Genomic DNA, 27,356 nt, shown 5'->3' on the forward strand with positions numbered 1-27,356 from the left:
AATAAACAATAATCTTTTCTCCTAACTAAAACTCTGCTATTTACAAATTTTTCCTCAATATATATACTCTATGCTTTTCCTAAAATATCCTTCAAAACACCGTCATAAATCACCGCAAAAACATATTTACAATTATTATTGGTAAAAACTATTAAAGCTATTAAATATCGAACGTCATTAAATGTTCTAGAACTTTCCGGAAATACACTCCTCCTTGATCCTTACGGATCATCCAAATAGCAATCAAAGTATTTCGAAGGCATGCGCCGTTCCCGACCACTCCGTCGCAAAAGCATGTCGATTTCTTGGGGTCTATCTTCAGCTTCGACATTTTCCTCGTTCGTCTCTAATACATCTTTAACTTGCTCTCCTTGATTTTTAGCGTTCTCTAGACCAGTTTCAGTATTCATCTCTATTTCCACATCAGGGATAATGCAGGACTGAGTATCATTTCGAGGTCTAACGTGTTTCACATGACGCGGAATGCCGTTCACTTCTACGATTTGTTTCGACGCATTCCGAGTTATCGTAGCTGGTTGCCACTTTGTATAGCACCTCGCATTTGGTGGTTTCAGCCAGACTTTATCGCCGATTCAAAACCTCTTGTTCGTGACATTTTGTGCAGGAAGATTCTCTTTTCCCAATCCTTTCACACCAATGGTATAACTGTATATTTTGTCCATCGGACTTGCACCATTTTTGTCGGCTGAGACATTGTACCAATATAGTGCTTCCGGTATCGACATTTTCGATCGTTCTGCTATTCGCTTGATCGTACGTTGGTTTCTTTCTACAATTCCATTTCCTTCAGGATAATAAGCGGCTCTAAATCTAATTTGTGCTCCCCAACTATCAAGGAAACTCCTTATCTCTTTAGTTTTAAATGTCGGCTCATTGTCAGTCAATATTTCAGACGGTGCTCCACGTTCACGAAAAATAAGACGGAGTATTCGGACTATGGCAAGACTTCCGTATGAGCTTGATAATTGTCGCCACAACGCGTATTTTGAAGGTCCGCAATCAATTAGACTCAAAAACTTGTCAGTGCCATAATGCGTGATGTCCATGGCCAATCTCTCCCAGTTTCCTTCAACATCCATTTTCCCTTTTTCCCACCGTATTGGCGCTGGATCTATTGACTGACATGGTTCGCAACTTTTTATCACATTTCGAACATCGTTTTCAGTAGCAGTCGGAATTGCTTTACGAACAAAGTTTAACGTTCGATTCACTCCGAAATGTCCAGTTCTTTGGTGTATATCGGAAATAGATTCTGTATATCGTATAGGTGTATATCGGAAATAGCCTTCGTAGCTACGACTATTCCATACAACTATTCCGACAACTATTCCGACACTCTGGCACAGTCAGTTTGTTGAGCCATCTGCTGCAAACTCTTGTTAATGCGTCAGCCAAATTATCTTTAGAAGGAATAAGTTTTACCTCAACGCTAACATTGTATTCTTCAATTAGCTGTTGCAACACGCTCAGTCTTCTTCGAATCAGCATTTCACCCGTCGCTTTTGATCTCAACCTTGATTTTCCTGTAAGGGCGTCAGAAACCCAGTGGAATACTGTCACGGAGTCGGTAAAAACAGTCACTTTCTTCAGCTTCCACATCAGAGCCATATTCATTCCACGTATCACAGCGTCTAATTCTGCCATGTTTATATGAATATCAGACGTTTCTTTTCGCAGCCATGTTGCATCCTCCACAGTAGTTTCCCCAACTTGAATAAGAGCACCCATCGCTAAAGAACTGGCATCAACCCACACTTTTCCCTCATCACCACACACATGCCCAATCACCACAAGCAGGCTCGCAACGTTCCACCTCAGCAAATACTTTTTTAAGCACCCACTTAACGTTCTCATCACAAATTTCATCGTCCCAACCCTTCGTCAGACTGACAGCTTCCCTCTTCAAGAGACTACAAATCACTCGCAGCCAACCACACACGGGTAAATGTCCTACCAACTGTCCACAAATTGAAAACACAACTCTCCTGGTTAACTTTTGCGAGATAGCATCAACTCGATTCCCTCTGGACCACATCAGTTTGTTACCAACCTTGCGCACACACAATCCTAACACACGAACTCCATCATTACCAATCTGCTCACCTTCTTTACTTTCTAAACCATATTTTAAAAAATGCCTCTTGACATAAACAAGACTCACCACACTTTCGTCTACGTAAATGTCGTCAACATAAGCGGACGTTCCACTCTTCACTAATTCGTCTTGATCAATGACGGCACTCACAACGGATTTCATGATCATTGGCGCAACGTTCAATCCGAAACCAAGTCGTGTCAAACAATACCTTTTATTTCGAAACACCACTGTTTGGAAGGGCCAAAGAGATTTATCAGTTTTTAGTTGAAGATGAGCCTTGCGTAAATCAATAATTGCTGGTTTGTTACCCATTCTTCTCCATTCTCTAAGCTTTTCTACACACACATCTGCATCTCTCGTGTATGTCTCAATGAAATCGTTAGCTTCTCTCCAGTCCAGAACAGGTCGGATTTTGTGGTCTTTGTTTCTCTGAATGGCAGCCATTAAAGGAATCTGCCCTTTGGGCGGCCCCAGTTCATTTTCGTCATACTCTAACAGCCACTTCCGATCAATCCAATCCTGTAGTTCGTTTTCATAGTCTGCTCTAGCGTGTTGTGGAATTCCGTACTGTGCCACTTTATTGCGCAATCGGTCGGAGCTTTCTCCATCTCTCCATTTCCATTTGACTCTCCATTCAACACCATTAAAAACTGCTTCGTGATCTTTCTTTTTTATTTCGATTTTCTTAACTTTGTCCTTGTTCAAAGCCGATGCTCCACAGTAACTCAATCCGAACTTCGCTTTTCCCAAAGGAGAAATGGATACTCCTCCTAGTAATTTAATGGAACTCATTCCGAGCATCATATCAACTCCAAACGGTTGGAAGTCCACTAAAATAACTTCATCACGTGCTTTAATGCCATCAACCTCAAGAATCACGACCGCTGACCCAGTGCACTGATGAACTTTTCCTTCAAACGTTACTACCTTTTGAGAGTTTGAGTACCTACATTGACTTTTGGGCAGAAATTTTTTATTCAAAATCGTCTTCGAACATCCTGTGTCCACTAAAGCTGTCGCAACCATACCGTTAACTTTTAAACGAATAAAAGATAATGCGCTCATTCCACCGTTGTTCAGGAGCGAGGTAGCGCAGATTCCTCGCGGTTTTTGTAGCATGGCGTCTAGATACAGCGCCAACAGCGTCACTGTCAAACACATTTGCACAGTTCAAAGCAGCTCTCACTCTGGGTAACATTATATCAATCGGGTCCATTACGGCTCGAAATCTTGATGATAAAACTTCTGGCAAACCCACAACAAACGCCAAACGCACACACTCCTCTGATAATTTAGCAAGATAGGCTAATCGTCTTAAATCAGCCAAAAACACGTCGGCTTTTTCTCCGTCACATAGTTTTCGTTTTGTAAACAGTTCATATGCAGTATAGGCATCTACAGAAAACGCCGCTAATAACACACGCTCGACTTCCACAACATCTTTTTTATCTTCCGCGGTTAAAGCATCGTACACTGCATAAGCAGCTTCTCTGAGAAGAATCGGAAAAAGAAATTCAAGCTTTAAGTTCTGAATTTCAGAAATCACTTTCGTTCGTTGAATCCAAACAGCAGTATCCGAAGTGCCATCATACGTTTCAAACATATCAAATAATCTCATACTTGGTTCCATGCCCGGTTAGCTTGTAGTTTTTTCTCGTAATCAACAAATCAATAAACAGATAAATTAAATCAATAAACGATAATCTTTTCTCCTAACTAAAACTCTGCTATTTACAATTTTTTCCTCAATATATATACTCTATGCTTTTCCTAAAATATCCTTCAAAACACCGTCATAAATCACCGCAAAAACATATTTACAATTATTATTGGTAAAATCTATTAAAGCTATTAAATCTCGAACGTCATTAAATGTTCTAGAACTTTCTGGTATTACATAAATATAGGTATAATATTCGCAATTTTTAATTTGTACGGAACAACTCTAGTTCTAATTGATGACTTGAAAACATTAAATAAAGGATCTGCTACAATGGATAAAATATCATATACTACTTTGCTGGAAATGTCATCGATGCCCGGAGCTTTGTTCTTTCTGATTGATTTTTTTGCTTCTTCAAATTCCTTCAATTTTAGGTCACTCTCAGAAAATGAACTAGCATGTTCAGTAAAATAGTTCTTAAATGAATTGTTCGAGTTGTTTATCTTGGATGCCAGGTTAGGACCGATATTTACAAAAAACTTATTAAATTTCTCGGAGATTAAATTTCTCGGAGAGGAGTTTCTTTATCTGTATACTCAATTCCATTTTCCACAATTCTGGAGGGTAACAATTCGGATTTAGTTTTGGTTTTTCCGATAATATCGTTCATAATTTCCCATGTTTTTTAATGCTACCATTGTGTTTTTGTAATTGTTTAGAATAATAGATTTATTTTTAATTTTTTCAAAAAGGTTTTTGTATGTTTATAGACAGTAAGAGTTTTTTCGTTTATATTTTTTAAATATTTAATGTATAGTTTTTGTTTTTTCTTTGACGATTTCTTTATTCCGTTAGTTATCCATGGACATTTCAAATATTTAATTTTTATTTCTTTTTCAATACTTGGAAAGTGTTTATTGTAGTGCTCAAGAAAAATATCAATAAATATATTATAAGCAGTATTTGTAAGTCCTCGGTTGCATTGTTGATAAACATTTGACCAATTTGTTTTTAATAAAGTTTCTTTAAATTTTTGAATCGAAGGTTTGTTAATTTTTCTTTTATATGTTTTAATTTTTGAATTATTTAATGAGGAAGAGTTTTGAGTAAGTGAGAAGAATATTGGAAAGTGGTCTGATATATCAATTTTAAATATTCCTGTTTTTAAAGATATGTCTAAAAATGAGTTGGTCAGTATATTATCTATGGCTGTAATTGAGGTTGAAATGACTCTGGTGGGTTTATTAATTAATGAGAATATACCGAGCTGAAACAAATTATCAAAGAAAATTTTAATGTTATTGTTTTCATTGTATTTTAAACAATCTATGTTCATGTCTCCTATGCAAAATATTTTTTTTTTTTCATTGTTGAGTTTTATAAAGATTTGGTTCAGATAGTTAGAAAATTTGATAATATTGCCATCAGGTGGCCTGTAACAAGTAGTTACTAGAATGTTTTTTTTATTTTTATTGATTATTTCTATGGTGAAGGCCTCATTGTCGGCATCGGAGAACGAGAGGTCGTTTCTAATTTTTTTTAAGATCATTCCGAATATAAACTAAAATTTCTCCTTCTCTTTTGGGTATTTTCCTTTCAAAAGAAATCATGTGGTAGTTAGTAATTTGAAGGTTTGAATTTGCTTGAGAAAATTCGTCAGTACACCACGTTTCTGTAATACAAATCATGCTGAATGAATAATTACATTCTAAAAGAAAACTTTTCAATTTGTCGATATTTGAGTTAATACTTCTTATGTTTTTGTAAATAACTGTAAAATCTTCATTACCTTGTTTGAATTGGGATATAAAAGTATCAATTTCAAAATATTCTGTATTACAACATTTTTCGTTGAATATTTTTTTATCTGCGTGATAAAAATCGTTAGGTAAAATATTATTTGCGGTTTTAAAATAATCGGAGTAATGGGTTTCAAACTCTATTGTTTCGATTGCCATTTTGACGGTTTACATAATTTAATTACAAAGATTGCGGTTTTTTTTTTTTTTTTGCAAACACTCTCCTATTTACGAAATTCTCTGACAAATATTTTATTATATTTGATAATAGCGTATTTACCTTCTTTGCGTAGCCGTTTGACTTCTTCCGAAAGCTTTTTCCTGATCTCCATTGTTTCATTCGAGAAGTCTTCGTTAATGAAAATACCCGTTCCCTTGAGTTTTTTTGCTGATGTTAATATTTTATTTTTATTTTGAAAGTCTAATAATTTAATAACCATGGTTCGTGGAGATTTATCTTCTCTTATTTTCCCGATACGATAAGCTCTTTCAACTATTATTTCCTCGGAGGTTTCCAGCTTTTTTATAAATATATTTTTAAGCTTATTTGCACGATCATTCCAAGTTTCAGTGGGCAGCTCAGTTAATCCATCAATTCTTAGGTTATTCTGTCGTGAACGTTTTTCCAAGTAATTAAATTTGTTTTTTAAATTGCCAATTTCGATGTCTAACAAATTGTTTGTTTGTAATATTATATTTAAAAAGTTTTCTTCCTGAAAGTTAATACTTTCCTTTAAATCACTGATGTCTTTTTCAACAATTACAAGTTTCGATTTGTTTTTATTAAAATCGTTTTCAAGTTGGTCAAGTCGATCGGTTATTATTTTTAAGTTCGCACTTAAAACATCGGTAAATATCTTTTCCTGATTTTTTAAAAGTATAGCAGTTTCAGTTAAAATGCCTTTTTTTTGCTCATCAAGTTTGGTGCTTATTAGTTTTTCTATATTTTTCATCATAACTTCCATTTTCTAAATAACTAATCCCTCGATAAACACGTCTTGCTCGTTCAATGCCGCAGGTAAAAAAAACAAATGCCTCTTTTTATTTGAAAGTACAATCCTTCCGGTTAATAATGGAAAATAATTTCATTCAAATGGCTGCCTCGGCTGGCCATGCAGTAGCCTACACGATCGGTCCAATTTTTAAGCACATTATCGATTGTGTGCAGCTGTATTTCACCAATGGCTTCACGAATATTGTCCTTTAAAGCGTCAATTGTCTCTGGCTTGTCGGCGTAACACTTATCTTTGAGGGCACCCCACAAATAATAGTCCAACGGTGTCAAATAGCAGCTCCGAGGTGGCCAAACGACATCAGCTCTGCAGCTGATAATGCGATCTTCAAAAACAGGGCGCAAAACATCGAGTGTAGCTTTGGCTGTGTGGCACGTAGCGCCGTCCTGTTGAAACCAAATGTTGCCAATATCCTCCTCTTTAATTTTTGTGAACAAAAATTCGGTCAACATGGCCCGATAACGATCGCCATTGACTGTAACGGCCACTCCTTGCTCATTTTCGAAGAAAAATGGCCCAATTATGCCTCTGGACCAAAATCCGCACCAAACAGTGACTCGTTTTGGGTGCATCGGCTTTTCAATGTATGCGTGCGGGTTTTCTGTGTCCCAAATGCGACAATTTTGCTTGTTTACATACCCGCCAAGATCAAAATGAGCTTCATGTGAAAAGATGATTTTTTTGGCAAAATCGGCATCTTCTGTAAGTCGATCGCAGGCCCACTTAGCGAAGCGAAAACGCATTGGGTGGTCAGTTGGCTTCAACTCCTGAACCAATTGGACTTTGTATGGCGTCATACCAAGGTCTTTATGCAAAATTCGTCTCAATGATGTCTCCGAAATGTTCAATTGTTGAGAACGACGGTGAATTGATGTTGATGGCGCTTCACGCACATTTTCTGCCACAGCAGCAATATTCTCGGGTATACGCACTGTCTTTGGCTTTTCACGCTTTGGTTTATCGATGAAGATGCCAGTTTCTTTCATTTTTTTCACAAGATAACGAACATACGGAGCTGACGGTGCTTCTCTTCTTCCAAAATCCGTACGCAATTTCCGCACATATTCTGCAACATTACCATGATTTTCAAAGTAATGTCGCAATATTTCCCAGCGTTGTTCAAGCGTATACACAACCATATTCGTTCAGCGGAAGGATAAAACTAATTATCTGTCAAATCAGACATGAGCTAAGTGTTACCATTCACGAAATAAGCACTAGTTGAAAAAAAAAAGTTAGATGGCGGACCCGTTATAATCAATATGGCGATTCCAAGTAATGTTTTCCATCAAGATAAACACCTAAAAATTTTATTACAAAAAAAAATCTCTTTTTATTTCCTTTTGATTAATAAAGATTTGAGGTAATTTTGATGGGAGAAATCGCTTTTTTGTAATCGAATGAAATAAAACCTATTTTGTTTTATTAGTATTCAAGGTTAACTTATTACACTTGAACCAATTAGATATATGTCTAAGTTCTTTGTTCACTGTTTTAAAAAGTTCAGCGATTTCATAGTTAGAAAGGAATAATCTTTGTATCATCTGCATACATAATGCTCGTTAGTTTTGAAGCTTTATTTAAGTCGTTTATATAAATTAAAAAAGGAGAGGTCCAAGTATTGAACCTTTTGGGACTCCACAAGTTATATCAAGAAAAGTGGGTTGATAATCATTGTTAATTTTTTTTTTTTTTAAACTGTTATTTAGGTGCCCCAAGAAGACCAAACGGTCTTGTCACAGAGCACCGCGAATGTCCATTTAACCAGAAAGTTCACGCCTCCTTCCTTACCGTGACGCGAAAATATGTCCAAGGCTCGTTTCGAACCTTGATCTCTTGCTTATAAAGCAAGAACTCTAACCACTGCGCCACGGCCGCAAATTGTACACTTAGTTTTCGGTTAGATAGCTAACTTTTAAACCATTTTAAAATTTTATTTTTTACTCCGTAGTATTTGAGTTTGTAAATCAAAATATGGTGATCGACCGTATCAAAAGCTTTTAATAGGTCAATAAAAATTTGTAATGTATATTGTGATTTTTCGAATGATTTTGAGATTTCACGTACAAATTGCATGTTCAGTTGAGTGATTTTTCTTGAAACCAAATTGATTGATGTAAAGCAAAATATTATCATGAAAATATTTTATATTCTGTTGAACATAATTTTTTCTAGAATTTTCAAAAATGTGGAGAGAACAGAGTTAGGGCGATAATTACTGATTTCAGATTTGTCCCCTTCTTTAAAAATAGGAATAATTTTTGCAATTTTTAATTGTTCTTATAAATTCTTTCGCTTGAAGCTGTTTTTGCTTTTAAAAAATTTATATAATAATTTTGTTTTATTCTGGATCATTTTTTTAAACCTTTAGTAACCTGGGAGTATTGATATTCTTAGTTGTTATTGTTTTTTCTACTACAGTAGAATCTCTCTAATTCGAATTGTATGGGGAAAAATAAAAGTTCGAATTAAAGAAATTTTCGAATTATGGAAAGTTGATTTTTCTTAAACGCATTTCACGGTGACTTTGCATTTAATCGAATTATGGAGGTTTTCGAATTAAGGAGATTCGAATTTAGAGTGATTGTACTGTATTCGAAAATTAACTTCATAAACAGAAAAAAAATGTTTTGAAAAAAGTTTCATAGACGTTTTTTAAAAACATTTTTGATGATAACGCATTATTTGCGTTATCATCAAAATTTATGTTTTTCCAATGCAGTAATGATAGTTGGTCTTTAAATAATTTAATATTAGTCTCACTATTAATGCATTTTCTTATTACTTTTTTGGCATTAATGTTTCTCTCTGGGTTTGTTTTATTAAGTTTCAGGAATATAGGAAAATGATCTGTTATATTAGTTTTTATGATACCTATTTGTATATTATTATTGAAAATATCAGTAGTTATAATATTATGTAGTTATAATATTATCTAGTAGTTATATTATTATCTAGAGTTGCTGTGTTTATTGTTACTCTAGTGTGTCGATTTATTAAAACTGACCCTGTTTCAAAAATTGCATTATAAAAATTCTTAATTTTATGGTCGCCATTATAGAGAAAACAGTTCATATTTAAGTCTCCGACTATATAGTTTTCTTTTTTATCATTGGTCCCTTTTTAATGATTTGTTGTAAGAACATGCTCAGGTTTTCGCTCACGCCGTCAGGTGACCGATAACAACAGTTTAATAAAATGTTTTTAGTTTGATTGATTGTAATTTCAATAGTTACAACTTCTTTATGACTGTCAAAAACGCTCAAATTATTCTTAAAACAATACTCAAAACTTCCGTGAACATAAACTAGTACTCCTCCGCCGCGCTTACTTGTTTTTCTCTCCTAATGAAATTATATTAAAACGAAGAATATTAAAATTACAACTTATTTCATCTACTGTGATCTAAGTTTCAGTTAAACAAATTATATTAAAAATGTGTATAGTTTCTTCTAATAGATTTACAAGTTTTTCAAAATTGCATTTCAAACTTCTTATATTGAGGCGGAGAATTACAATTTGATTATTATTTTTTTCGCGAACATTCTTAAAAAGAAACCCTTCTAGTTGGCTAGAAAAGTGATACAAACAATCGGATTTTTATCCGATTGTTTGTATCACTGCATTATTTCATATTTATTATATCATGCAGTATTTTTACTGCAATAAAAATTATTTTCAGGGTCTAGGTTTTCTTCTGGAGAAAAGAGTTTTGTTTCATATAAATTAAAAAAAAGGGATTCAATGTTATTAGTCATAGCCATGGTAATAAATGGAAAAAACAAACAAAGGATTTCTTTTTAGGAGTGCTAGTTATTTGTTAAGATTGATTTTAGAATTATTATTAAGATAAATAATTTTGTCATATCTTACCTTCACATTTTCACCATTTGAGCGCCTGTCTTTGTTTAACTTCCGCAAATAACTTTTTCCAAATAGCAACAGTCTCACGAGAAAGGTCTTCGTTAATGAAGGAATTCGTGCCGTTTAGTCAATGAAATTATTTCAAGATATTTTGTCTTTGTATTACTGCAGGTTAAGTACTATTGTCCTCGGGCGCTCATCTTTCTTCAATCCAGTGCGGTGGGCGCGTTCAATTTTGATATTTTTCAGTCCAAGTTTTTGCCAGAAGAATGCGTGAACTTTTTCTTTAGAGTCCCCCATAATTCTTGCCCCTTTTCATCAAGTCCATCGATTCGTAGGTCATTTCTTTTTGATCTATCTTGGAGTTTTCGTTGCTTTTCCTTCATAAATTTTTCTTTATTAGTAGGGGAGAGTGGTACTGAATGGACCACAAAATTCGCCTTTTTTATAAACTCAATATTTTCTCATATTGACAATAACTATGGCGAATATATTAAATCAAAAGACAAGATTGATATCTTAACGAACTATCCTTAAAAGTTGTAAAACATTGCGCTAACAGAACATAGTTAAAATGTGCGACAGATGCGACCCGTACCAAATTGTTTAGTGGTCCATTCAGTACTTTTGCTTGTACTGAATGGACCACAAAATAAGCCTTTTTTATAAATAAGATCAATATCTATATTTTTAAAACTATGGTAGATAAATTAATTCAGAAGGAAAGATTGATATTTTATCTAACTATCCTTGCATATTGTATACTATTTTGGAAGTTGTAAGCCACTGCGCAAACAGAACATAGTTAAAATATACTATAAATGTGACCCATACCAAACTATTTAGTGGTCCATTTACTGCCCTTGCACTGAATCGACCAGCAGTTTAGTTGTTTTATTTAATGAATAGCAAGTTACACTATGCAAAGTAATTAGGGTGATAAATGGAGCTTAAAAACAAGAAAACGGTATGTTGAGATATTGATATTTCTGACTAAAAAATTAAAATAAGTTGAATTACTTAATACAATTTTAGACCAATCAGATAGTCAAAGTACAATAATCACAGACATATTGGCTGGCATTATCTGCAATTGTGCAAGCCTTATGTGCCCAGCTTGCACACTGTCTGCAACGGTACCACACTTCGCTGTCTTGACCCATTTCTTCTCATATAGCACACAAATCATTATTTGATATAATATCTTCACAAATATTTAAACAATCTTTAACACCTTTGTCACTTTTTTCAACGCGAATATCATCAGCCTCATCATTATTATATGTCATTAATGGAAACTTCAGAGATTTAGAGTTATTTGATTTCAATTGATTTGATTTGGTTTCCTTTGACGTTTATTTGTACCATCTTTTTGTTTTTCAGAAAGGTTTGGTTTTTTTAAATTTTGTTGAAGTTGTTAATTTCGAAGAGCCTCTTTAATTGGAATATCAGATTGAATCGAAGAGGAGAGCTTTTTAAGAGCACCTTTGGGTTTTCCTAAACGAGCGTATACTTTCTACATTCAGGGTATTGCTTACATTTTTGTTGACTTTAACATTTCTATTTATTTCTATTAAAACTGTATTGATGTTGAGTGTTTCAGGATTGGATTTGTTTATTTCTACTGAAACTGGATCGATGTTGAATGCTTCATGATTGAGTCTGTTGATTTCTACTGAATATGGATTGATGTTGAGTGCTTCAAAATTAGGTTTATTAATTTCTATTGAAACTGGAATAATGTTGAGTCTTTCAGGATTGGGTCTGTTTGTAATCTGAGATAAAAAAAAAATACTCATCCTTCCATCAATCAGGTTGAAATGGACTTATACTCGTTTCTCCGCGCAGCGGCCTTATTCGATTAGGTTTGAGTTTTGGAGTTATAGACTTGAGAGAGGGTTATACCACAAATAAGTAGCCTCCTCGTCTATAGTGGTCTTCTCGGCCTTGAGGAGGTAAATTAACAAAAAAAAAACAAAAAAAAAAACAGATGCTGAAAAACCACTAATGATGCTAACTGGCATCAATACTTTTGTCCAAGCCTTTCCAGAAATTTCTGCAATGTCATAGATAGATTTTCCTGGATGTGTTACCAACCGGCTATCAATTTCACGATTATAATGACGTTTGAATAGTCCATAAACTGCTTTATTGCAGTTTGTGTGATATATGAGGTGAGATTGTCAAAACAGTTACACCATTATCTGATGCTAAGTCAGTGAAGTTAATCGGCATATGTGTCTCATGGTTATCTAGTATCAAAAGCACAGGGTTTGCCTTAGATGGTCAAACACTTTTTATACAGAACCAGGAATTGAATTTCGCAGAAAATAATCTTTAAAATGAACACGTGGAAAAATGTAGAGTGGTGTTGTCGATGATCCGCTTGCATTTACTGCATTGCACATTGTAACCAAGATACCTCGTTCTGCACTTGTAACAGACTCAACTTGCCGCTCCCCTCTCTTTGCTAAAACATGCTCTGGCACTTGTACAGTTGTAACACTAGTCTCATCAACGTTTCATATATCATTCGGTGAAAACTTGTATTTAATCAAAACTTTATGCAAATTATTATATAATATTTCAACATTGTGTTTGTTGAATGCTGACATTCGACCAATAGATGCTGCCTTTGATTTTCTTATAACCAGTTCTGGATGACGGCTTAAAAACACTCTAAACCAATCTACACTAGCATGTTTATTTGTTTCCCAAGGTTTAGCAGAACCTAGACGGGAATGCGGTAATTTCTTCTCAAGTTTGAGAGCATGTTCAAACGTTAGTGCTCTTAGCTTAATAGGACTTAAACCATATCACATTTTTGCAGAAACTAAACATTATTGAACCAGCTCATGTTCCTCTGATACTGAAAAAATTGAACTGTTACTTTATGGAACACATAGCAATTTATTTAAACCGTCTAGTGATAGTTGAGCTTCTATAATTCTTCTCTTAAGAGTTGAACGTTTGACTCCAAATACTCAACAGCTTTTCTTTTAGATAAAGTTTTTGTCAAAGCATTCTCAACTGCTTGGATCATATTATTGGGATCCCAATCACCTTTTACTGGTGTTACTTTACGATGTCTCATAATCGTTCTGAAACGAATAAAACTTGCTTATAACCATTTTATAAAAAAAAAATCATCAGTGCTTTTATATATATATATATATATATATATATATATATATATATATATATATATATATATATATATATATATATATATATATATACATATAACATAGACAAAATTATACATTTTATACATTTTTTTATTACAAGAAACCTAGACATTTGATTAAGTCTAATTATATTCGTAATGTTTCTCGATGTTTTTTAAATTTTTTGATACTCAAGTTTTTTACTTATCCTTACTTCTTATTCGTAATAATTATCCTTCATTCAATCTGAGAAGTTAAATAATAATAACTTAAATAATTTAATATATCGTAATAATATTACGACATGTCAAATTATTCAAATAATGAAATAAACTACAAATTAAACTTATTACCTAGGCATGTAAATAAGTAGATTGCTAAAGTCTTTGTTAACCAAAGTTTTATTTCAATTTATTTCCTAGCTCACACTTCCATTGTTTATATTTTATTTTTGTAAGTAACGTACTGAGGCGCGGTAAATACTCTTACAGAAAAATGAACCGGTCCATTCAGTCCAATCAATGGTGGTTCATCCAGTACACTAATCAAAATGCACATGTTACCCATATAACTAAAACAATCAGCAAATCATAGAACCTTCATTCTAATGTTATACAAAGTAAAAAATATATATCTATAACATTATTATTAATTATAGTTAACTTTACCTTAAAAATTTAGTGTAAATTGAAATAAATTAAAAATATAAAAAATTACTTTTGTGTTAAAAAAAGTACAAAATAAAAATATAAATGCATTATTATGAATAAAGTTAATAAAAAAATACTAAAGAGACTTTGAGTATATAAAATGTATATGCAATCAAAAAAAAAGAATTCTCTAAACATTTTGTTTAACATTTTTTTTACTTAGTTTTACTGCCATAGTATATATACGTGATAAAATAGAAATAAATTTTTCTTTAGATTAAAATTGCATATTTTTCTAAATGTAAAGTACAAATCCAAAAGCTATGATAGAAGATGCTACAACATAACTTGTTATTAATAAATTTTTATAAAATATTTGATGCTAGTGTTAGTGAAGTAAAGACAAAAGTTGCAAAAACTACATAGCTCACTATATAGCTTTGAAATAGTCCAATATATATGTACCAAATAGCCCGCGGGGCTATTTGGTACATGTATATTGGACTATTTAAAAGCTGTTATATAGATACTACATAGCCCACTCATAACTACTACATAGCTACTACCTACGCATGTGCCCGCTCCATACCAATTTTTAAAAAGTAATAAAAATACAATTGGTGTTAAAAACAAAATATATTACGCTAACTAGTGATGTAAAAGCAAAAAATAAAAAAAACAATTTAAATTAAAAATAATAATTTCAATTATTTTTTTTTAATTTACCTGATTTTTGAAATATTAATTCAAAAGTTGTACACGTTCATTTGGCGTCAAAAAACGTTAAATAAATTACAATGGCGTTTTTTTTTTCCAATAAAACGAAGATTAGTTTCAGATTGATTATAATTAATGTTCATTTATTACTTTTTTTTATGTAACAGTTTTTGAGTTCACCTCGGAAAACAAAAATGTCCGCAGACAAACAGATAACCGCTACTTTTTTGTAAAATAGTACTATTTATAATCCCGCGCAATCGCGGAAAGAATCAGTTGATGCTTTAATGGGGAGAAGAAGTACTTATGCTGTGGTTACTTTTTGTTCTCTTCAATTTCCTAAACAAATTAATTTATTAAAATCATCAATTTACAATTTTAGTACTTAATAGAAACATTTTCCTAACGAATTTTTAAAATATTTTCCAGCAATTTAAAAAAAAAAGCTTGCTAAACAGCAGAATTAGGAACAGTGGATTAGAGCCGGCCTTAGGTAATTAGAAACCCTAGGCAGAGTGAACTTGGTGAACCGAATAAAAAGATAAAAATAAATTACTAACCACGCGCAAAGAGGTGAATCTAGCAAAAAAATACACGCGAGGGTTTGCTGGACGGAGGTTCATCCATTGTCTCTTTTAAATGATTAAACCAAAAAATTATTAATTTAATTCTGGTGATTCTAAATACATTTCATATACATTATATGCCAAAGATTTCGCAGAAATCAAGTTTTTTAAAAATTTCACATTCACACAGATTTCATAAGCGTTCAACAAAAATCAACTATTCTCACTTTTATGGCAGCAAAGTCTTAAGTTAATTGTGAATATCTTTTATCATTTAATTGTGAATGCTCGGATTGACGTTGGCTAGTTTATTTGAACCATAAAAATGCTGTGTTTTGTTTTTGCAACAATGGGAACAAATGACTACGATTTTATGAATATGTAATAATGGGAAAAGTAGAAATCAATAAAATAAATTAATAAATTTTTATCATAACTTTCTAAAAAAAAGTACCACATAGAAATGCCGCTATTTAGAACTCTCATCTTGCGGATACTTTGTTTCTAAATCACAAAGTGGTCCATTTTGGACCAAGTAAATTGCATTCTTTATCACCAAGCCCGTACCATTGCAATCGATATTTTGACTCTTATTTGTATCGCTCTAACCTGTATTTTTCGTACCCATAATTTTTTTGTGTAATTAACCGACCCATTGACCACTTATTTTAAAGCTCTCTGACTACTCTAACCACACAATTAATGAGAATAATTTTGTATCCGTTTTGGAAACGTATTTGCATAATGCATTTTGTGAACGCCTCCTTCTCCGCTTTGAAGCTGAAGATGTTTTGGTAGATTCATTTTATGCCTTTTCTAGACGATGGCAATCTCCATTTGTTCTTTAACTAGAGAAACCCATTCTGTTTTTTTTCAGATTTTTTTTTCTTAAAATTCTGCTGACGACTGCTCTTTTTGAGCAATTGTTTAAAATCTCCATTAATTTAATGAACTTTTGAAACTTCAGATAATTAAAGAATCTAATCCTCTGTAAGATTCTCTGTACAATGGTGTATGTATGCAATGGAGGTGGGTTCTCCTTCTGTTCCAAATAAGGTTTTTTAATAAACATTAGCATTAATAAACAAGCCTTAACTCTGTCAGGCTTAGACTCATCATTACTATTTTTATCAATACCTATGAGAACCATGGCCAACTTCTCCATCTCTTTAAAATGATTACTATCCTTTGAAGCTAAAACCATCACTACTAAAGCTAGATCAAGTTACCAAAAATAATTTTTTCAAGACTTCAAAGCTGTCTCGGCGGCAAGTTCAGTTTTTTCATAATGGCACATTTGCCAATAAAAACTCTAATCTTAAAACTTTATTTTAATAAAATTCCAGTCAACATTTAGCATAACATAAATATATATATATATATATATATATATATATATATATATATATATATATATATATATATATATATATATATATATATATAAATATATATATATAAATATATATATATAAAACATTACATATAGAGATAAAATTTCGACACGATATTTATTAGTTTTAGAAAACAATTTATATTTATCCCGAAAGCAGCAAAAATAGAAAACGCACAGTTGTGGAACCATGAGGCATAGAAGATTGCAATAAAGTCAGCTATCTTGTTGATCTCTTTACAACAATCTCCTCCTTTGCGGAACGTCCAAATTACACATGAATTCGGGGTTTAACTTTCGAAATACCAAAAAACAATAACATTAATTAAGAATTTTTACTTACCTCGCTGTTCCGAAGAACGTTCCTATTCTTCAGTATTGTGCAAGTCTGCAAAGCTAATTTAGCCTGCGCCTCCAACCAAGCTGCTTGAATTTTTCTGTAATCAAGTGTAGAGATAACATCAACTTTTAGTACAGCAAGCAACTCCCACTTCTGCTTAAGGGCTTTGATAATATGGTTTTCAGGTCCAATACTCTTATCAATGTGCTTCTTCAACATGGTTCATACAAGCTAATAGGAGCAATGGTTGGTTACAAGGCTTTCCTAATCTAGTACACGCACCTTTAGACGTTCAGTATTGAAAGCTGTAGTGTTCGAAAAAATTATATGAACATAAACAAGAAGATCAAAGAAATTTAAAATATTTTTTATAGCTTCAAATTGGGCTTCTCCAATTTCATTATCTAAACCTGGAACTGCTAGTAGATGACTCTCACCATCATGATGAATAGTACACAGAGCCTGACCTTTGTTTCACATACATTGGTCGGTTTCTATGATTCTTTAACTTTGATCAACAAGTTGACTCTGGTTAAAGCTGCATCCGAATATGTTATCCTACTAGAAATTCGTATTGCTCAAGTTAAAAATAAAGTTAAATTACTTATATCACCACCTATATTTTCAACAGGAGAATGCAATGTATTGCATTGATGTGAGCTCATATTAACTGCAGTTCTAACTGCTACATAAAATACCTTAAGAGTTGTTAACATACAACTATTATAACTAAACTTTCTTCTGCGAGATTTACAGATCTCAAAATCTAGATCATCATTATTATCATCAAAGCATAAATTATTTTCCTAGAACATTTTATAGGATATGTTAAGTGTTAAAGGTTCTTTTATATTGGCATTAGTTTTAGACTACAAGAGAATCTTTCTCCATTTTGAAATCTTATAAACTTTTGCAAACCGGCATCTTGGATCATCTTCCTGGCATTCATTTGATCTTGAATAAACTGTGTATCTTCTTCATTGTACCCTAAATGGGTACAATGAAGAAGATACACAGTTTTTTTTATCAAACTTTATGCTTTTTATAAGAAGTTCCGTGATTTCTCCAGCATAAACTAAACCTATAAAAAGTTGATAATTTTATTTAAATATAACAACGATTCTTTAGGATCATGCTCTATATGTTAAAATTAATGAATGTATATACCAAAAAGATACTTAAATGAATGTTAGAATTTAAATATCTACCAAATAAAGATATAAAACATTATCTTATCATCTACGGGTTGTTTAAACTTGTCTCTAAATACCTAATACTCAAGCTACCACGTTTACAGTTTAAACATTTTAAAACTGTGACAATCTAAAAGTAATTGCATAATTTGTTGTCATATTAATTTATTTTTTTGAATAAACTTTAATTGCTTACATAGGATCTAGACTGACCAGAAACTTTTCTAACCTGTGCAAGAAAAGAGCCAAGAATTATTTAAAAAAACATATTTTCATTAATTTCAAGTAGTTTTACGTGAAATATACTAAATGTTATTTAAAAGCAGGATACAAGTTTTTACCAAAAGTTTCACTTAAAAGCCTAAAAAAAGGTTTTTTAAAAAAAACAGGTTTTTATTAATTTTATAAAAAATGGCGCGAGCACATGTCACCGTTAAAAATTTTTTCCAAAATCTTCTTAAATTATCAAAAGCATATACTTTATGGTTAGTGATAGTCAATAGTTTTTGATGGAAGTCGATAACCTTTGATTAAAGTAGTCAAGCAATTTACTGCTGAACATGCGCAAACACACTCTACTCAGACGAGCATTTTTCTGATCTGGTAGAAGGTAAAAAAAATCCGCTAAAATTCTAAAAGTAATTGCTTAATTTGTTGCCATATTAAATTTTTTTTTTTAATAAACTTTATTTACTATCATAGGATCTAGACTAACCTAAAACTTTATATCCCAATGCAGAAAACTAAAGCTGAAAGAGCCAAGAAATATTTAAAAAGACATATTTTCAATAAAAAAATTCATTCAAAATATGTCTAATAAAATTAGTCCATAAATACACCATAGACAGATTGCTCGGAAAGAATTAAAAAAAGAAAAGTATTCAGGTATATTAAAACCTACATGTTAAGTTTTTGGTTTCTAATTTTATATAAAACAGTAAGTTTTTTCTTAAAATATAAAATATTATATTTTTTATTTTTATTGGTGACCATGGTACAGAAGAACTGATTGTGCTGCATTGAAGGCTAAATCAAGCCCAGGAAAGAATTTTCAAATGTTATTAAAAAACTGTCAAAAATCCAATTCTAGCCAAGAAAAGTATTGTAAATACAACCCCTTATTCTGTAATGATTAAGGCCAAAAAGGCCCTTGCGTTAAAGATAAATTGTGATCACAGTGATTCACAATATCAATGCTTAGAAACTCTTCACTAAAACAGAGTGCCGAGATATATAGTTCAGTCAAATTGATTTTGATGCAAAATCCGAATGTTATTCAAAAAACTTGGAAATTTCAAAAATATTTGTCAAGTGTTCTGTTCAATCAATGGCGAGCCACACTTTATTAAGAATAATAAACATATCTAGCACAGACAGGGCCGTCCCGAGGGAGGGGCGGGGGTAGGGGTGTCGAACCCCCTACAAATTTTTTTAGTCGGCAAAAAACAGATATGTCTCTACCCCCTCCCCCCCTCCTCCATAAAAATCTCTTTGGGACGACCCTGAGGTCAGATGTCTAGATGGATTAGAAGCAACCGGAAAATTCTATCTGAAAGCTAGAATGAATAGCGCCTCATTTCAAAGTGTATAAAATTAAAGATTTGATGAATTAGATGAATTTAAGCTGAATAATTAGATGGTAGGGAGCAAATAAAAAATTCTTTAAGATTTAGAGCTTGAAACCCTCTTCTCTAACCAGAAAGCAAAGAAAAAACAAAAAATTGAAATGACCATGTTGGACGGCAAGGCAATGAATGCTATAACAGATATTAACTCAATACATTCAAGCATTGTTTGTTCTGCCAATCCTAGTAAAATGAACGCGCTGAATATAATCAGAGAAAAAGTATGCAATGAGCAAGCTCTAGCTTTAGGACTACCCACGCTGCATTAGTGGATACGAATTTTCGAACTCATTCTACACTTGAGGTATAAAATAAATACTAAAAGATACCAGTCCCGGTCTGCAGAAGTTGAACTGTCTTTAAAAGCTCGGAAAAAGGAAATAAAGAGTTTAGAGAGGAGTTAAGCTTAGTGGTTGATACTCCTAAGCAGAGATTTCGAAATACCAATACAGGAAATACTGAAAGAAAAGCATTTCTTGAAACAAAATCTTACTATGAAATATTAGAAGTTAGCTTGAACATCTTTGTAACACTCAGAAACATAATGAATGCAATTTGCAGGGGATTCCACCTAAATTTGGATGCTTTTGAAACATACTGCTTTGAAACTTCCGAGTAGAAACCCATAAAATTATTTTAAAGAAAGTTGATAAATGGTCCAACACAGAACAAACAAAAAACTGTTGATTTAGAGGAGCAGACGCGACAATTTAAGAATTAGACGCAACAATTTAAGAATTATGTTGATTTAGAGCAACCGACGCAACAATTTAAGAATTGTGGGAGTTAAAGAAGAAGCAAACAAAACAAATAAATATCTATTAATAGAAATTAAAGTTTTTATTATTGAGGACCTCAAAATAAATGAACGTACTACAATAGAAAGTGATCATTGAATCGGGAAGACAATAAAACAAGAACAAATGTTTGCAAAGTACTTAACTGGCAAGCTGGCAAGGAAAAGAGACTGTTCTGGCAAACGCTTTCAAATTGAATGGAAAAAATATTTTTAATAACAAAGATTTCGGCTGTGAAGCTACATGAATATCCAGAGAACTTTTTGATTGAGCTAAAATACATGGAAGTAACGGAAAGTGATCTACAACCGCTTAGTCGTCAGAGAAATGCCAGTTGAGAGTAAAGCTGTTGAGAAGAAAACTTAAGTAAGCATTTATATATATTTTTTGAATTTTTTCATTTTATTTTTGCTTAATGATAAAAAAAAATACGTTCCTCTAAAACCGATTTATTATCTCATATCTTCTAACTTAAATAACTCTAACAAAGACTAAATAACAAATACCACTTTATAAAAAAAATTTAGATGCAAAATGCCTCTACAATGAATTCTATAAACCAGATGAGTTTGATACAAAAAAAGTAAAAAAAAAAATATCTGCATTTAAAGTGTAATTATGCATTTAAAATGTAATTATGCGATCATAGTCATATTATTTAACTATGGGTTTTATGAAATATCTTGAACATTTCAGGGTGACCAGACGGACATCAAATAATATTAAAATGAGTTTTTCTGATGCATGTTCTGATAATAGTCGGAGAGAATTAGAAAATATCCTCGAACCCGGTAAAAGTAGAACAAAGCTGAAATTCGGGACATGAGTTGGAAACAGAGTCTAGATTGAGGTAAAAAAATTGGCTCTTTGATTGCGCCTTGGAAACTGCATTTTAAGGACAATTTGGCGGAAAGTTTGGTCAAATTTGATAGCTTTAAAAAAACTATAGTTTATATATGATTGAATAGCGAATTTTATGTTGATAAAATTTTAGTTTAAGTTACTTACATTTTAAAAGTGTAAACTTTTTTGATTAAACATTTGATTAAAAGTTATGTCTGCGCAAAACATTATACTTATTATGCTCGTTGTAAATATTATAGATCTGTTATATATGAAATAAATAGATCTGTTACATATGAAATAAATAGATCTGTTATATATTAACAAACTAGTTAAAGAGTTTTTAAAAAGTAAGGTTTTCATTGAAGCAGTTCAATCAGAAACAGGTTTATTGCAGAGAGGTATTGATACCATTAGGGTTTACAACTATGATGAAACCTCTAGCTTGTAAAGTATGGAGTTGAAGGTACTCCAAAAGTTATTAAAAAATTATAAGAAAAATTAGAGATGCAAAGCTCTACGTCCTTTTTTTTCTTTATAGGAGATATAGCATATTTACATGAAAAGGGATCAGTTCCCACATAGCTTCAAAAGAAGCAGGTAAACCAATTCCAAGTCTCCTAATCTTCACAAATGACAGTGGCAGCCAAGATCAAAATACACTTCTAAGTGCTCACTAAATGTTAGACTGCAACTAAAAAAATAAAGAATAAAACAGCCACCTGTTGTCCTATTTAATGGTCATTACTTTATAAGTGACAGTAACCTATTGTTATTTATAAAAGTATGTTTTGGAACGTTAACTTCCTTTCAGGAAGTTAACGTTCCAAAACATACGGTTTCTATCGCAAAGAGATAGTTTCAAAAAATGGTATAATAGAATTAAAATTGCTTACCTCCAAATTCAAATACTCAAATTTAGTATAATAACTTTAAAATAATTTGAAATAAAAAAAAAAGTTTTTTTTTTATCGAATATTTGGCTAGGCGCACGGGCGAGGTACCAAACATTCAAACACCATACAAATAATATAACTGATAATCATTCTGCCTCAAAATCTACAATCCAAACGCGACGGATCAATGAAAACTCCTACTTGTACTTTCGAAATCTCTTGTCAGAAAAATTGATTGGAATCTTATATTACAATCACAATATGCAAATAAGGCGTATGAACTTTTTTTGGCGCAGTTTTGTAAATACTATGAATTTTGTAAATACTATGAACTGGCATTTGCAATTAAAAAAATAGTTATAAATTTTAACTCACTTTTCAACCCTTGGATGATCAAAGGTTTACTTAAATCATCTAAGAGGAAACAAAAACTTTATGAAAAATATTTAAAACATAAATCATATAAAAATGAAATAAATTACAAAAATTATAAAAACTTGTTTGAAAAAACAAAGAAACATTCAAAAAAAGTTTATTATGCTAAGATGTTAGAAAAAAAACAAAAAACACACAAAAAACTTGTGATTAAGCAGATAATTAAAATAAATGTGCGAACAATAGTTTGCCACAAAAGCTCTTAATTGATGGGAAAATGATCAGTAATAAAGAAACCATAGTTGAAAAGCTCAACAACTATTTCCTTGAAGTTGGTCTAAAGTTAGCTGATAAAATTCCAAAAAGCACCACAAAATTTGAATCCTATATAAAACCAACCAATATATCTATGAAAGAAGTTAATTTAAATATAAGTGAGGTGCGTAATGCATTCATTAGTCTGAAAAATTATAAATCTGTTGGCATTGATCAAATTAGCGAAAACTTAGATAAAGCAATATTCGATATCATTGAACCATCTCTGTTTCATATTTTTAATCTTTTAATAAAATCCGGTATTGTATCGGAGAAATTAAAAATTGCTAAAATATCACCTATTTTTAAAACTGGCGATGACTCAATTATGTCAAATTTTAGACCTATTTCTGTCTTACCATGTTTCTCAAAATTATTAGAACGTATTATGTATGATAGACTTAATAGCTATCTAACCAAAAACAAAATACTGTATAATAAACAATTTGAATTCAAAAAGAGTCATTCAAAGGATCATGCAGTAATCGAATTAATAAATTATATATCCAATGGGTTCAATAATGATTGTTATACACTAGGAGTTTTTATTGATCTGTCAAAAGCATTTGACACAGTTGACCATGACATACTTATAAAAGAAACTAGAACTCTATGGTGTATTAAACAATAACCTACTCTAGTTGAAAAATTGCTTGTCAAACAGAAAACAATACAAAGTGTATAAAGAAAATGAAACAGAAAACAAAATTATAACTTGTGGTAATTGCCAGGGATCCATCTTTGGACCACTATTATTTTTGCTGTACATTAGCGATTTATATTTAGCTTTCAAAACTTATTTTGGATGCTAAATATAAATTTTATTTTGTTTGCTGACGATTCTAATCTTTTTTACTCAAATAAAAATATAAAAGATCTTTTTAAAATATTTAATGAAGAACTATTAAATTTAATAATTGGATTACTTGTAATAAACTTTCATTAAATGTACAGAAAACTAAATTTGTGTTGTTTTATAAACCTAGTAAGAGTAATCACCTCCCTTTAAAATTACCCAATCTCTTTATGAATAATTCAGTTATTAAAAGAGAATCAAATGTTAACTTCCTGGGAATAATATTAGATGGAAATATATCATGGAAATCTCATATTAAATCTATTGAAATTAAAATTTCCAAAAATATTTCTGTTCTATATAGAGTTAAACCATTTCTTAATATCGAGTCTTTAAAAACAATATATTTTTGATTTATACATAGTTATCTATCCTATTGCAATATTGCATCGGGAAGTAGCAACTATGAAAAGCTTAAAAAGATCTATGGTAAACAAAAACTTGCATGCATAATTATTTTTGCCGTTAAGAGAACTGCTCATGGAGAGTCTCTCTTAATTGAACTTAATGCACTCAATGTTTTTAAACTTGATATATACCAAGTTATGCTATTCATGTTTAAATCAAAACATGGTTTGTCTCCTAATATATTTCACTCTTACTTTACTAAAATTTTTTCATAAATACTCCACAAATTTTTCAAATGATAATTTTGTAGTTCCAAGATTCTATTTAAAACTCAGTTCATTCCAAATTCAATATCGTGGACCATTTCTATGGAACGAATTTTTTCAAAAAATTATTAAAAATAACATTCTTAAAAACGTCTCTTTAGAACAATTCAAAATAGTATGTAAACGTTTCTTATTAGGAAAAAACTTTGATTTAAAATATTTCTTTTAAAATTAGATCATGAGATAAAATAAGTAAACTGAAAAGGTCTTCACCTATTTTTGTTTTGAAAAAGTCATCACCTATTTTTGTTTTGATTTCCTGACTTTTATTTCCTATTAAAATATGCAATTATTGCAAACTTATGCTATTTTAATATCTTATTATATAGTTTGTAATATCTTTGTGGAAATATTTTTATTTTACCTATTTTTATGTTTTAAGTTTTTTAAATTGTAGTGACGGATTTAATGTAAACAGGGCTCGGCGATAAGGCAGTAAGTAATGTCTTCTTCCTGCTCCGGCCATTTATCATATATGTAAACAATTTTTCTCATTGTAAATAGTATTATACGGCAAAAAAAATAAAAAAATAAAATAAAACATTCGATGACACTTTTTTTTGTTGAGGGTTATAATCTGCTTTATTAAAGTGCATATGTTTAACTACACTTTTCGTGTCTTTGTAAAGTTTTATACTAGGTTGTGTCACAACACGCATTATTTGTTGACTGTAACATCAAATTGTTTGCACTATACTTATTTAAAAAACTCTTCAAACTGTTTAAAAAGATTACAAAAACCAGCTTATGTAAATTTTGTATTTCCAAGGTAATTTCAGGAATTGATATACATTAACAAAGTACAAATTAATCCAAACTTATTAAAAATAATGTCTTCATTACAATCTGAACTTAAAGCATGGTCTTACTTAAGACAATTATACGGTTGTTTTTGTTATTGATGTTCGTTCCAAAACTAATTTACTAGAATTAATTAAAAAACTACAAAACAAAAAATTTTTTTAAATGCCCTAAAAAAGATGATAATATATAACACAAATCAATTTCTTTTTCAAGAAATATTAGGTCAGTGAAAGGTTAATCCTTCTCATTGAAAGGCTGCTTGATACCGATGGCCCATCACCGGTGTCTAGTTGCACCGGCGATGATTTATCTCCACTTTGTCAAAATACGATCTATAAATGAAAACGACTAAACCAATTGAAAATATGCACACAAATAAAGGTGCGGAAAAGTAAAGTCCGATTGTAACTGATTTTGGTTTTTACACGTAACTGTTCGCTTAAATTAGACAAGTGGTGGTCAGCAAACGCAAAACATCATTCTAACAGAATTTGCTAAAATTCTCTTATTTTTTGCGGGTGGAGTGTATATATTGAATGGCTATTTTTGGTACTGTGATCGGGGGTGACTATGAACAGCGAGGTAAAGTTGAACACCAGTACTAGTTTTACTAAATGGTGAAGTAGCACATAAAACATATCTAAAAATTGAGACTTTTTTACTCACTTGCCTTAAATATAATGCGTGGAAGATAATTTTTGGCTGCCCTCAAAACGATCTTTTCCCGCCTTTTCTCCAACGGATGTAAACATTGCAAGTTACGTGGTTTGGACAATAAACTCACTTATCAAGGAATATATTATGAACCCCACATCTAAACATCATTAAAGTTGGCTTGCATCACGTTCAGGTACATAATGTTTTAATAAAATAATATTTTAAGGTATTGCTTGCCTTTATCCGATTAAAAGCATATTTTAAAATAATATTTTTTTAAATACGAAATTAAGCTTTTCTTTGTTAATTTTAGGAACTATGTTACTGAATGGAGATAACCATTTGCTTTGTTGGACATAAGACTTTTAGTCAAATCTTATTGTGATAAAGTGAAGATAAATGACGCTCGACTTAAAAATATTATGCCTGGGGTAGATTGGATTCAGTCTTTCATGAAAATAGTAGAGCCCTGGTAAGCGAAGAAACCCTTAACAAATATTTTGATAATTTGTAACTAGAGTTATACCTCTAAGGATATACCTCCAGAAAATATTTACAACTATGATGAGACCAATATAACAGACAATCCAGGGTCCAAATCCGTTATTGTTCGTCGTGGCCATGGGAACCGTGTTGAAAAAACAAGAATATTCAAAGCAGTCGACCAGTTTAATGTTTTCTGGCAATGCTGTTGGAGAGTTTTTGACGCCCATGGTTGTTAATAAAACAAAAACTTAACCAGGGTTGGACTCAAGGTGGACCACCTGGAACTTTTTATGACATCACTTCTAATGGGTAGTTGGACAGTAGAACATTTACTAGATGGTTTATGGAAATATACTTACCTGTTGCTATTTCAAATACCGGAACAACATTGTTGATTGGGGATAATCTTGGTTCACATTTTTCTCCTAATGTTATTGAAGCCACAATTCAACATAACATCAAGTTTATAACAATGCCCCCAAATGCAACTCATCTCTGACAACCACTAGATGTTGCTGTATTTAGAGGATTAAAGTAGTATTCT

General features: G+C 31.6%; 2 protein-coding genes across 2 annotated transcripts; both read right to left on the reverse strand.

The window, feature by feature from the left end:
* Positions 1 to 221: 221 nt before the first annotated feature.
* LOC136082493 (uncharacterized) lies at positions 222 to 1,749 on the reverse strand. Its single transcript, XM_065801899.1, has 3 exons — positions 1,444 to 1,749; positions 601 to 1,358; positions 222 to 459 (listed from the first exon to the last, which is right to left on the reverse strand). The coding sequence occupies exons 1-3, from the start codon at positions 1,747 to 1,749 to the stop codon at positions 222 to 224; spliced, it is 1,302 nt and encodes a 433-aa protein (XP_065657971.1).
* A 37-nt stretch (positions 1,750 to 1,786) lies between these two features.
* Positions 1,787 to 3,145, reverse strand: LOC136082494 (uncharacterized). Its single transcript, XM_065801901.1, has one exon. It carries the CDS (start codon positions 3,143 to 3,145, stop codon positions 1,787 to 1,789), a length of 1,359 nt encoding a protein of 452 aa, XP_065657973.1.
* Between the last annotated feature and the right edge of the window lie 24,211 nt (positions 3,146 to 27,356).

The sequence above is a fragment of the Hydra vulgaris genome, chromosome 07 (genome assembly GCF_038396675.1).
Source record: "Hydra vulgaris chromosome 07, alternate assembly HydraT2T_AEP".
In the NCBI taxonomy this organism is placed as follows: domain Eukaryota; kingdom Metazoa; phylum Cnidaria; class Hydrozoa; order Anthoathecata; family Hydridae; genus Hydra; species Hydra vulgaris.

Bases quoted from the DNA above. Each gene is read 5' to 3' on its own strand.
- LOC136082493 (XM_065801899.1), bottom strand. From the start codon at position 1,749: ATGGGTGCTCTTATTCAAGTTGGGGAAACTACTGTGGAGGATGCAACA. The intron at 1,359-1,443 runs GTAAAACTTATT...TGACTGTGCCAG, and splicing joins AATACAATGTTAGCGTTGAG to AGTGTCGGAATAGTTGTCGG. The intron at 460-600 runs GTTTTGAATCGG...GAAACACGTTAG, and splicing joins CAAAATGTCACGAACAAGAG to ACCTCGAAATGATACTCAGT.
- LOC136082494 (XM_065801901.1), bottom strand. From the start codon at position 3,145: ATGGTTGCGACAGCTTTAGTGGACACAGGATGTTCGAAGACGATTTTG.